General features: G+C 41.7%; 1 protein-coding gene across 1 annotated transcript in view; it reads right to left on the reverse strand.

The window, feature by feature from the left end:
• The window catches only part of hspa12a (heat shock protein 12A), a 107824-nt gene that overhangs the window by 47007 nt on the left and 47434 nt on the right, over positions 1–13383 (reverse strand). The window contains exons 4-6 of the mRNA XM_073482073.1: positions 12914–13100; positions 9808–9912; positions 9469–9585 (exon numbers count right to left, since the gene is read on the reverse strand). Of these exons, the coding sequence (XP_073338174.1) occupies positions 9469–9585; positions 9808–9912; positions 12914–13100 (409 nt within the window). The remainder of the gene's footprint in view (positions 1–9468; positions 9586–9807; positions 9913–12913; positions 13101–13383) is intronic.

Here is a 13383-nt window from a genome sequence, read left to right on the forward strand (position 1 = left end):
GTCATGTCAACGCCACTCAATGCAAACAAGTGCGACAAGCAAACTAACATTCACTCATCTATTCAAATATTCAGTTACAAAGCTAGTAGCAAGCTAAGTGAACGTTACATAGCTGATGCTGAGCTAACCGTCCATATGCGCTAATGTGACTGACCTATCCGGGTGAGTTTTTAGGTGCCTGATAAAATTTGATGTGGTGGATCCAGCATTCTTGATTCGGGTACTGCAGACTTTGCAGTCAGCGCTCCTTTTGTTGGTGCCGTCCTGTTTGAAGTTTTTATAACCAAATGTAATCACAAATGGTACAGCAGCAGCTGCAGGTGTGCCGCCGGTCGCCATAGTCGTCATCCGAGGTACTAGTGCATGAGGCCGCAAGGCGCGCACCCGATGCGTAATATGGTTAGCGTGGTTACCATGAAAAAAAGGAAGGAATCACATTAAGCTCGTCAGACGTTTCAGAGTTTCCTCAATATTAATACACCAAAAAAGAAAACATAATGATTGTTCACGAGTCCCAAAACACGAGTCTGAGTCGAGTCTGAAGTCTTTTGAGCACGAGTCCAAGTCAAGTCTGAAGTCTGTGTGTGCGCTTTAAGTGCGTCTCGAGTCCGAGTCGCAAACTCGAGTCCCCATCTCTGATATTTAGTTCTATTGTTATTAGATTTCCCTACTAATTTTTCTAAATTCTGCCAGATTTCTTTGGTATTACCCTTTGCTTCACAAATAGCAGTAATGAAAAATGTTGCTTGTGCCTGTCTGAGCTCTTTTACAACCATGTTTCTCAGTGTGGTAAATAAACGCCTCTCATGAACCACTTTATTCTTGAGGGCATGGTCCCTTTGTTTCATGAGTGGCCATACACTGATTAGGCATTACATTATGACTACCTGCCTAATATTGTGAAGGTTCCCCATGTGCAGCCAAAACAGCTCTGACCTGTCAAGACATGGACTTAAGACCTCTGAGGGTGTCCCGTGGTGTCTGGCACCAGGGCGTTTTATAGTGGATCCTCTGGGTCCTGTATGTTGGGGGGTGGGGCCTCCATGGATCAGACCTGCTCCAGCACGTCTTACAGATGCTCAATCAGATTGGGATCTGGGAAATTCGGAGGCCCGGTCAAATCTTTGGGCCCTTTATTGTGTTCCTCGAGCTGTCCTGAGCAGTGTTTGCGGTGTGTCAGGGCACATTGTCCTGCTGGGGGGCCACGGCCATATAGTTATAGCCCAATCAATGTCAGTGTCTCTGAGGAACCAGTTATCCTAGTCTGTCTTGCTTGCTACACGTTTTAGCTTTTTCCTTTTTGCATTGTCACTTGTCTCGTTTAATAAGGCACAGTTTTTTCTTTGTACATGATTTTCTGTGGAAGGTGTCAAGACGTTTGACAGGATCACTGCTGGTGATGTAATTAAATCACCCACCCACTCACCCAGTCTGAGGAGCTCGGTGGCAAGCAGATTGCTGTTCAAGGCAGTAAATTCATATCCAACCCTGGATAGTGATGGATATTCTCTGCAAGTGCCGCTCAATGATAATCTGGACCGACATCCCCCTTGATTGGTCCTGGATTAAGATGAACATCTCCCGCAAGCAGGAGGGTGAAAAACAGGTATCCAGAAAGTTTCCGCAGCAGCTGTGGAGCCTTTGCATGGTGATTGTTTTATTTGTGAAGGTAGAATTTGGGATGGTCTCTTTTCCATTATTAAGGATGTTGCAATATAGAGCAAATTGTCCAATAGGCGGACATATGCCAGTATATCCACAGAACAAAGGGAGCTTGAGATGTTTGGAACAGCTGTTTTCATTCCCCGTGCGTTGATCTTGATTGAGTGTGTTAAAACACAGCCATACTGAGTTGGCAACAAGAGCCACAGTATAGATGGTGATCAGTGTGGTAATCTTGAAATAAAGGAAGTTGCTTTGACATACTTTGCCATGTATGCAGTATTGCTGTTTCAGAGAAAGATTTTGAAAGCTGGATGGCAGTGGGGCAGCACCTGCCCTACCGCACGATTCCATCTTCATCTTTTGTGAAATGCATGCTTGATGCTGTCATATTTCAAGAAGAACAAATGTTAGGTTGAAGACCTAATTCACCTGTAGGGCCACTGAGTAAAGAAGATGACAGCTTGAGTTAGCTAACAGTCAGAGATGGCACTCCTGTGTAGATATCAAAGACGCTAGCATAGCAACATGGTACATGAAATAAGCACCGCAGGGATGTTAGATAGGTCAGACCACCATGTTTTACTATATATATATATCTCAAAATGTTACAGTTACTGCTGAAAATAACAACAGAAATGAACAAGTTTGCTGATTCACATGTCTGCACAATGCAAATCAATCGCCAGTTGTCTACTGGGAAGTGACTTATTGTTAGTGTGACTTCACAGTGCTTTGGGCCTATACTGAATTGAAACAATGATTGTTTTACCTCCTCAACTTCATTGATTTTTGAAGTAAATATCTGCTTGTTTTGATTTGATTTAACAACATTCCAAGATGTTGGGACCGGGGTAACAAAAGACTTTGTAAGTTGTGGAATGCTCCAAACACACTTGTTTGGAGCATTCCACAGGAAAACAGGTTAATTGGTAACAGGTGATAGTATCATGACTGGGCATGCAGCATCCTCAAAAGGCTCAGTAGATCACAAGCAAGGATGAGGCGAGGTTCACCACTTTGTGGAAGACATGATTATATGAAGGAGATTACTACATGAGCGTTACTACATAGTGTGTATATTTGATTAGTACTTTAGGTCTCACACAAAGAGTCAGGTGCAAACCTAACTTCCACTTGATTCAGATTTTGAAAACCATTTAGTGATAAACACTGGTAATCCTTTGATAGCCTACATAGTATATGTATTGGAAATCACCCTTCCCGCTGAGCAGGCAACGTCTGTGGACGTCCAAAACAGGTTGATATCATGTCCGTCGGGCCAGGCCATGATCTGGACATCCATTGACAACCAGAATTAGTCGATAAATGATGTTGAAAAAAGACGTCCAGTCAGGCCATAATCTAGACATCCACTGACATCCAGAATTAGTTGAGAATAGACATTCACACTGGCTATGATCTGGACGTCCACGGACAGCCAGAATTAGTCGACAAACGACATATAAACGTCTATACAACGTCCAGAAAAGACGTATAAAAAACTTTCATTCTGGCTCCCCAGAGGACGTCTTTTAGATGCAAGGACATAGGTTTGGTTTTGATATTGGTGGGGACAGAGGACATCACAGATATTGAAATGCCGGGAGGTTTCTATGTGTCTGTTGGCATCAGAAGGGCAGAAAGAGAGAGAGGAGAGCAATTACACAAGCTACATTATCAGGGCTATGGTGCTATTTGTTTAAGTACTGGAGCGCATCTCATGTGTACGTACACACGTGTGTGATGGGTGCTGGCATGCACGCACACGGTTACTTTCTTTTCAAGATTTTGACAATGAGTTCACAAAGACTCCCAGCATCATTTTCTTGCATGCAGGGTTGTCACCATAATTTCATAAATACTGAGGTCATGCATACTAGAAGGAGCAGCATTGAAAAGGAATTACAAAATATTGTTAATAAAAAAATATTTAGCAGCACAATGACCCAGTTAAAGACAGATAATTGATGAGAAACTCAAAATTCTGAGTTAGAAAGTGAAAATTATGACTTTTATAGCTCAATTTTGACACAATAATATATTATTATTTTAACCCATACTTATGACTTTCATCTCAAGCTAATCTAATTTCAACTTTTTTATCTTATAATTGTCTTTGTCATATTTATGTTTCTTCTCCCATAATTTCAACATTTTTTATATCTCATAATTACGAATATTTATCTCATAACTATCACTATTCATCTCATAATTTCTACTTTTTTTCTCTCTCATTATTATGACTTACAATGGGAATATTTATTCACCAAGCCTAGTTTTCATCTTATCCTTCTTCACTTTTCATTTTGCCTTCCATGTTAACAGGTTAGACCGTTCACACTGCTTCTCACGCACGCGTCAAGCGTGGCTGCTGCGTCGCCTCATCTAGAGTTTCGGAGTCTCGCCTAATTCTACTCTGACATGCCCGCGGTTCTCGGCAAAAATCGACCTGGAAACAACCTGTAGATGGTCATATCCACATCAGTGAGCCGCAGCTGCTCGGTAACGCAGACATCACGCAGTACACAACTATCCAGTATGCCCCGCCTGTTTCTTTTTTCTATTGTGTAGGTCAGGTAAAACACAGCCCCTTGGCCCTCACACAGAGTGAATGACAGGATGATACTGTACGTGCCCAGCTCATTACATATATGTCACATACTGTAATGAGCTGAGCATGCACAACTGTTTAGCTTTGCTAATGAGAAGATGTCAGCCTTTGTTGAAAGCATGCCATGCAACTAAGTAGTTTAAGCATAACTTTATAACTTTTTTAACTTTAATGTTTTAACAATCAACCGGATCATGCAAACTGCGAACATTTTATTTCCTCACTTGGAGAAAAAAAAGGGCGGAGTGGCGCTCTGCTTCAGAAATGTATTTATCATCTGAATCTGGTGATAACAGTTTCCAGTTCCAAAATGACCAAAGATCAAGATGCTGACATAAATCCACCTTTATCTAGAAACGTGCCGTTGCTACATCCGACTGATTTTGGTAGAGCACATCACAAATGTAGGCCAATGTGACTGACTGAATAAATATGAGACGTTCTTCTGATAATATTTATTCTCGGGTGCACAGAACAGCTTTGGTGCAAATAAATTCAACCAGGATGTAGCTAGTTACACAGCCAGCCCACATTCATGAGCCAGCCTATCACACGTTAGCAAGAAAACACAAAGCCAATCATATTAGTGATACTGGTTTAGGGAGGCGGGACTAGTCAAGAACAAGATCCGTTAACCGTCTGTGTGCAAAATTATTGCCGGGGACAATTTATTACTCACTGGATATTGGTGGGGACATGTCCCTAGCGTTCCTACCCAATCCTACGCCCATGTTTAGACGTCTTGGATGTCCATAAATGACATCTAAAAGACATGATCTAGACCACTTTTTGCTCACTGGGTTAATTTAAGTTCTTTATTTGTCATTTACTCAGCAGTAATAGTGAAGCAGTTGTTAACAATGACATTTTTTTCTCAGGCTACAAGAATGCTCATAAACTAGAATTGTTGTATGCCTCTGCGCACCAGTCAAGTTGCAGAACATGACGATGTCAGTGAATTTGACCTGTGTCTTTTTGGGTGTGAAATGTCATCTCTTTGTCATTTAATTCTATTAGACGTTTGTGTAAAATTTGTCATACATACTCTCATATGAATTGTTGAGTAATGGCCAAAAATGTGTTTTTGTGAGCTCACAGTGACCTTTGACCATCAAATTCTAATCAGTTCATCCTCAAGTTCAAGTGGACATATGTGCCAAATTTGAAGAAACTCCCTCAAGATATTCCTGAGATATTTGGTTCACAAGAATGGGACAGATGGACAGACAACCTCCGTGCCAGCAATATCCATACAAATTAGGGCTGCACGATATTGGAAAAAACTGACATTGCGATTTGTTTTAACCCTGCGATATACACTGAACCAAAATATAAATGCAACACTTTTGTTTTTGCTCCCATTTTTCATGAGCTGAACTCAAAGATAACAAAGAAAACATTTTCTATATACACAAAAGAACCATTTCTGTCAAATATTGTTCACAAATCTGTCTAAATCTGTGTTAGTGAGCACTTCTCCTTTGCCGAGATAATCCATCCCACCTCACAGGTGTGGCATATCAAGATGCTGATTAGACAGCATGAATATTGCACAGGTGTGCCTTAGGCTGGCCACAATAAAAGGCCACTCTGAAATGTGCAGTTTTGCTTTATTGGGGGGGTCTGGGGGGGGGGGGGGTCAGAAAACCAGTCAGTATCTGGTGTGACCACCATTTGCCGCATAGAGTTGATCAGGTTGTTGATTGTGGCCTGTGGAATGTTGGTCCACTCCTCCCTTCAATGGCTGTGCGAAGTTGCTGGATATTGGCAGGAACTGGAACACGCTGTCGTATACGCTGATCCAGAGCATCCCAAACATGCTCAATGGGTGACATGTCCGGTGAGTATGCGGGCCATGCAGCTTCCAGGAATTGTGTACAGATCCTTGCAATATGGGGCCGTGCATTATCATGCTGCAACATGAGGTGATGGTCGTGGATTAATTGCACAACAATGGGCCTCAGGATCTCGTCACGGTATCTCTGTGCATTCACAATGCCATCAATAAAATGCACCTGTGTTCGTTGTCCATAACATACGCCTGCCCATACCATAACCCCACTGCCACCATGAGCCACTCGATCCACAACACTGACATCAGCAAACTGCCCACCCACACGACGCCACACACGCTGTCTGCCATCTGCCCTGAACAGTGAAAACCAGGATTCATCCATGAAGAGAACACCTCTCCAACGTGCCAGACGCCATCGAATGTGAGCATTTGTCCACTCAAGTCAGTTACGATGACGAACTGCAGTCAGGTCGAGACCCCGATGAGGACGACGAGCATGCAGATGAGCTTCCCTGAGACGGTTTCTGACAGTTTGTGCAGAAATTCTTTGGTTATGCAAACCGATTGTTGCAGCAGCTGTCCGGGTGGCTGGTCTCAGACGATCTTGGAGGTGAACATGCTGGATGTGGAGGTCCTGGGCTGGTGTGGTTACATGTGGTCTGCGGTTGTGAGACCGGTTGGATGTACTGCCAAATTGTCTGAAACGTCTTTGGAGACGGCTTATGGTAGAGAAATGAACATTCAATTCAAGGGTAACAGCTCTGGTGGGCAAATGGTGGTCACACCAGATACTGACTGGTTTTCTGACCCCCCCAGACCCCCCCAATAAAGCAAAACTGCACATTTCAGAGTGGCCTTTTATTGTGGCCAGCCTAAGGCACACCTGTGCAATATTCATGCTGTCTAATCAGCATCTTGATATGCCACACCTGTGAGGTGGGATGGATTATCTCGGCAAAGGAGAAGTGCTCACTAACACAGATTTAGACAGATTTGTGAACAATATTTGACAGAAATGGTTCTTTTGTGTATATAGAAAATGTTTTAGATCTTTGAGTTAAGCTCATGAAAAATGTGAGCAAAAACAAAAGTGTTGCGTTTATATTTTTGTTCAGTGTATATTGCGATATGAAAAAATACAGGAATTTTCATCAGATGACATGAATAGCACTTTATGTTATGCTGCACTGCTGCTATCTTGTGGACAATTAACCTGCACTGATCTTACCTCTTTTTGTGAATGTTACGAGTATGGCTTCTGTCTGTGTTTTAGAGATATTCTTGTTGTTATCTTTTATTGTTTGCTTTTATTGTGCTGGGACCTGAGTACATGTTTCGTTCTATCATGTGCAAACGTGAATTGAATGACAATAAACAAACCCTTTAAACCTTTTGAGCTCTCCATCTTAAAATGGAACATTCTAGCTTCATAATTACATTAAGTAATTAACAATGAGTGATAAACAGGTTATTCAACCTTTTATTCAACAACTGAAATCTTTTACAGCAAAACTAAACATCTTTCTTTTTATCAAAAATGATTAAAAAAAATAATAATAATAAGAGCAGCTCTAAATCAGAATCCTGAGTGGTCCACAACCCCTTGTTTTGTAAACAGTAGAAAATAAGTAAACAAATTAGTTGTGTTACCTCTCGTTGTGGCAACAGATGCAAGGCACTGTCGACACAGAACACGTGTTTGGTCAATATCAGCCTTCTTGTAGCCGAAATAGTTCCAGACAACTGACGTTGCTTTTCTTTTTGGCACCAAGTCTTCGTTTTTGGTGACTTTCTCTTGTTCGTTGCTCATTTTTCAATGTTGTTACAAGCGACTCACTCCATGTGCAGGGGCGTGGTCTGCTTCGGCATGCTGAATAAGACCTAATGTGATTGGTGGATTGCTGCGCATGCAGAGTCCGCATGCACAGCATGTGTCAGGTACCCTTGAAATTAGATGAGTTAATTTGCCTCCTACATCGCAGGCCCTGTGATGTGACTATTGCGCACACGTACATCGCGACGACGATGCTCTAACGATATATCGTGCAGCTCTAATACAAATGTACAAAAGGAAATCACACAAGCAAAATGACAGATGAAAACGGAGAATCTAAGTCAAAGACATAAATAGTGCAGAAGTGAAAATAAATGAATAAAATAGATTTTATATCAAATATCAGTGCTGAGGTAGACTGGTGTACAGTAATGATTAACAGGTAATGGGTGCATTACTCTTGTGCTATTTATGATAAATACTCAAATTAGAACTTTGAGTTCAACACAATAACACATAAGAATAACTGTCTTGCTACCTGCCCCTGACAGCTCTTGATTGAGATATTTCTTACTTTTCAAACCCTGTGTTAGCCACTGACACTGAAGACTGAAAATAATACTTTACCGTTAGGTTCTGTTCTGGGTCTCCAATTTTTCAGTCTTTGTTACGACTTTAGCCACGATCAGTAAGCATAGTATTTATTTTCATTGGAATGCAGATCACACCCAATGTCATATAGCTCCAACCAATCAGATCAACAGTGGGATAGCACTACCACCAGAGGATTCAGTTGGTAAATCAAACTCTTGCCAAAGCCAGTCAAGGAAAGAGCAAAAACATATTTTCCATTAAGAAAAGCCTTTAGTCTATTTCTTTGCTCTTTTTTCATTGAAATATACTTTCCAATTCTGAAACACCTGATGCTATAGCAGCTATGCTAATCTCTTAAGGAGTTCCCATTGATCTTTTCAAACAAACAGAAACTTTTCTCGCTGCATATCACAAATAAACAATGTTCGTAACTGCCAGTTGCTCCTCATAGGAGGCTTACTGGTCTGAACCACTGTGTGTTCGGCCACAAGTGCACAGCTGAAAGTCTGGTAAAATGGATAAACATCAGATGATCATGTAATCTCACAAATCCAGCTGCCTCACAGGGTAAACTCATTATGCCTCATAGAATACAGTGGACACTGATCTAAATTTCCTGCATGAAAGGAACATCATTAGATAACAACAAAACATTTGATAGAATCAAAAGAGTGATCACATGAATCCTGGTCTCTCACTGGGGAACTGCTGTTCGTCAAAAAATAATTACACCATGGTAAACCACAATTTTTTTGTTCATTCTCAGTAGTTCTCCCTCATTCCTTTGTATATGTCTCCTTGTGACTCTGTATTGATGATTCTCTATGTTCTCTACCACAGTCTGTAAGTCACTGTATGTCTGTGTATGGCAGTCACGTTTGAATGCAGGTCTTGATTACTGAGAGTCTCTGCAGCAGCTCTGGGCATAATTTTACCCAGACATCTTCATCAGATCCTATTTTCAGCCATTCTCAGTCATGTTCAAAGCTGAAGTTTAGAAACAAATGTGAATGAGGCTTCTCAGCCTACCTTATAGGCAGCTTCCCTCATGAACTGCTTTGCAGGCATTTTCCAGATGGCAGGAACAGTAATCACCCATCTCACATCATTGTTGTCAAACTCGCCGCCTGTCTGATCACTCAGCTCCTGCACAGGAGAAGTCCAGTACATCCAGCCAGTTAGAAAATTCATGGAAACTTACTGTTGGTCCTTTTCTTATCCTTTATTATCCATCTAATATATTTAAATAAATCATTGGAATATACTGTAATTGAGCCCAAATTCAACAGAATGTTGATTTAATGCAAAAAAATGCACTGTATATATAAAACAAGAGAAGATCCACAGATGCTGACAGAGTTATGTTACCTTTAGTGCTTGCTCCTTAAAGAAGGCCAATGCATATGCAAAGATATCCAGAGCTTTCACACGCTTCCCATTGGCTGCGTGGAGGTCTGTGTCAATGGACAGATTCTGATTGCAGGGAGAAAAAGTCAGAGTAACATTAAGGACATCAAATCAAAACACTGCAGAAGAAGAGTACATAGACTTATTCATCATATTAAGAAGCCGTATAGGGTCTTGATTTCCAATTTTGTTTAAATCTGACATACTGCCAAGGGCCAAAAGATGTTGATTTTGGTCCATCAGTTGGTCATCGATTAAATCACCAATCCAACATTTAAGAGAAACGTAACCCCCAAACCACTTTTTTCAGCTAAAAACCGATGCACAGTATATGAGTGGTGTTGGTAATTAATTTTAGGTCAAAATCCTGAAACTTTAGTGGGTTAGGGTTTGTATTTGGTTTGTAGGTAGATATTAGATTTTTTCTCAGAACACATGTTGTGTTATCAATGACCATTGCGACTGCCCTCTACTGGTTGAAACTGGGCTTTTGCAATAGATTTTTCCAACTAGCTGATCTGGATGCTGGTAAAATGTTTCGTGGCAGCTTTCATCACCAAGTAAGACTCCATCCCTGCCTCTTCCTATAACTATAGCTTGCAGATAAAGAGTATCTGCAAAGAGTGGATAGAACAATTACGTGGATTGAGTGTAGTGACTGACTACGTCGATAAATCTGCTTATGGTAACAGCCCCGTTGCCAGGATGAAAATGTTGTCAGATACTGCAAAGCACTGATACGTTATGTTGACATTTCTATACATACGTGCCATACTTAGGGCTGGTGTGAAGCGTAAGCATCGATTTACATAATGTGCATCGATGCAGAGGATGTAAGCAGTACTACCGCCATGCCCGAGCACTTGAAGCGGAAGCATCCCTGGGCAGCTGGATTCACATTGGATCCAGTGCTGCTGCAAAACGCCACAGGTTGTGCTACAGGCATGCTGGTCCTGCTTGTGATTGTTTGTCCTCATCGACGGATTAAAAATAATGGTAAACAACCAGGATGAGGCAGAACATTATTGTGTTTTAAAATGAGGGACAAGACCGAACCGAAGTGAAAGTGAAACTTAACGCTACTCAGAGAAATGTCCGATGTGTTCCCTCTGTAGTATTTATCCATGCTAAAATAATTCCGAAGGACTGCCATTCCGAAAATTTCCGAAGGTCCGTCATTACGAACTTTCGAGAGGCTGCCATTCCGAAGGTGAAGGAAGATGTCTAATTTGCTGAATATTCTGGAGTTTTCCCCCGTCTCGATAGTATAGTGGAGCGAGTGGATGCCCTTCAGTCTGGGGACTAGGGTTCAATTCCCGGTTGGGAAATGAGTCTTTTTCTGTCATAAAATGCTGTATATAGTATTGATTAAATCTATCTTCCTTTTGTATCATTGTATTTTTGTGTGTGAAACATGTGAAAAGTATGATTATACATGAAGGCGTACGTTCTCCTGTTTACATTACACATTCAATATAAAAACGATTGTAGACGGTCCGTTACGTTTTTAATTCAATTATCACGTTCGTTGTTACAACTCACCATAATATAATAATATATAATCAGTCATCTGGGGGGGGGTTAGGGTTAGGGTTAGTATTATTATTATTATTAGTTAGTTAGTTAGGGTAAGTATTTGTCAATCTCGGTGTTTTATTTTGAAAATTGTTTTAATTTTGAAAATTGACTGGATTCTCTCGTGTTTCTTTGTGTGACTTCCTGCCAGGATTGACGCGATCGCTCGCAGCTCGCGCACAAAATAGACCAGACGCAGAAATGATCGCTGCAGGGCGCGAGCCGGCTGCGGAGGTGCGCGCCGCGGCGCGTCTGGTGTGAACGATACAATCGGTTAACATGGGCGCCGAAATGAAAATGGCTCCGCTTCTTGGCGCTTCCGCGTCCGGTGTGGCCCCGGCAAGGGGCAGAAGCGCTTGCTGACCGGCGTGGTGAAATGCGCGTCTGGTGTGAACGGGAGGACTCTGGCTCGCGCAGCGCTTCCACGGCCAGTGTGTGTGTGGCCTAATATACAAGACAAAAAAGATTCCAGAATGCGTCCCGTTGGGGATTTGATCCCCAGTCACCCACACCGGAGGCAACTGCTCAATCCACTGTACTACTGCAGCAAACACTACATAAGTTTTACCCAGCAAACTTAACTACTAACCAACCTTTCGAAATGGCAGACCTTTTTTCACGTTTGGAATGGCGCCCTTTTTTCAAAAATAATTAAGGGCTGGCATTCCGAAACATGAAAGTGAACGTTCGGAATGGCGGCCCTTCGGAATGCTGCCCTGGAACCTCCTGATTGCCAGTTTATGTGATTGGGCACCACAACATGATGTTGGGCTGCATTTTTTCAAAAGTTCATTCAGCTTCAACTTTTCCACTAACCCTTACATTTTTATTCTTTCCATAATCGCAGCATAATTGCCAGTATGTGCAGTGGTTGATCCCTTTAAACCTGTTCATGTTATGGGTTATAATAAATGCAGGAGCATCTAGGGGCCAATAGTGGGGCTTGAGAATATTAGTCATGTCATTCTCCACCAAAATACTTAATACTCAGAGACTCATGAAGTCTATAAATGTCAGGGTGGAGAAGGACTTGAAACACCATCACTACTTTATTTTAAAAATAAGCAGGTGGTGGCATAACAACTACTACAAAATGTTGATTATGATTACATGAAAAATGGTGACCATTATAACCAGGCTCTCATTGTGCTCCATCTCTGCTGACATGTTCCTGATTTAAACAGCAGGCACAGAGGCAGCTGATGGTAACTGCATCAACCAGATAATGTCTTTTAAAAAATTATGGGCAGTATGGGACCCTGACTGAGCCAGTGACAGACATCCCTCACACAGGGCAAAAAACAGAAAAAGGCAGCAGTGTGATGCAGTATCACCTCAGGCCCACTGAGCTGCAGCACAATACATATCAGCCAAGTGAATGATGAGGATGCAGTGTGCTTGTACTGTAACTTGGCATGATGGTAAGAAGAGTTACCCAGAGAACTACTGTGCATGTATTCATTGTGTGCATACAATATACTTGTATCCTTACTGCAGTGGTGTGGAGTTTCATTTTGAATTTCTCCAGGTAGAGCCAGTGTTTGGACTCGCTAGGGTCCAGGTCATGGTAGAAGTCACGCGCTGCATAGCCAAAACTGTGGAACTTCCTGTCTGGAGTCAGCAGGATTGTGGTTGGAGTCTTCTGATTGGACACACCAGGATCCCCGCCTTCCCAACGCCTGGGAGGAGACAAGTCAGTTATCAATACATGTACCATAAATCTGCATTTTTGCTTTTCTGTTCTTTTCAAATATAGACTTTAAGCACTTCAAAAGGTTTCCTGTTCGAACTCCCATTTATCAGCACTATTTAGGACTTTCTATCTGCACATGCAGCTTAACTTCTATTACAGGCTGCAAAATAAATTTCAGTTAAGGCATTTTATAACATTCAGTTAATTTGTAAACAGTTGAGGGTTAAATCAATCATAAAATTCTGCCAGAAAGACAGAAAAAAATTGTT

Source organism: Pagrus major, chromosome 15 (assembly GCF_040436345.1).
Source record: "Pagrus major chromosome 15, Pma_NU_1.0".
Lineage (NCBI taxonomy): Eukaryota > Metazoa > Chordata > Actinopteri > Spariformes > Sparidae > Pagrus > Pagrus major.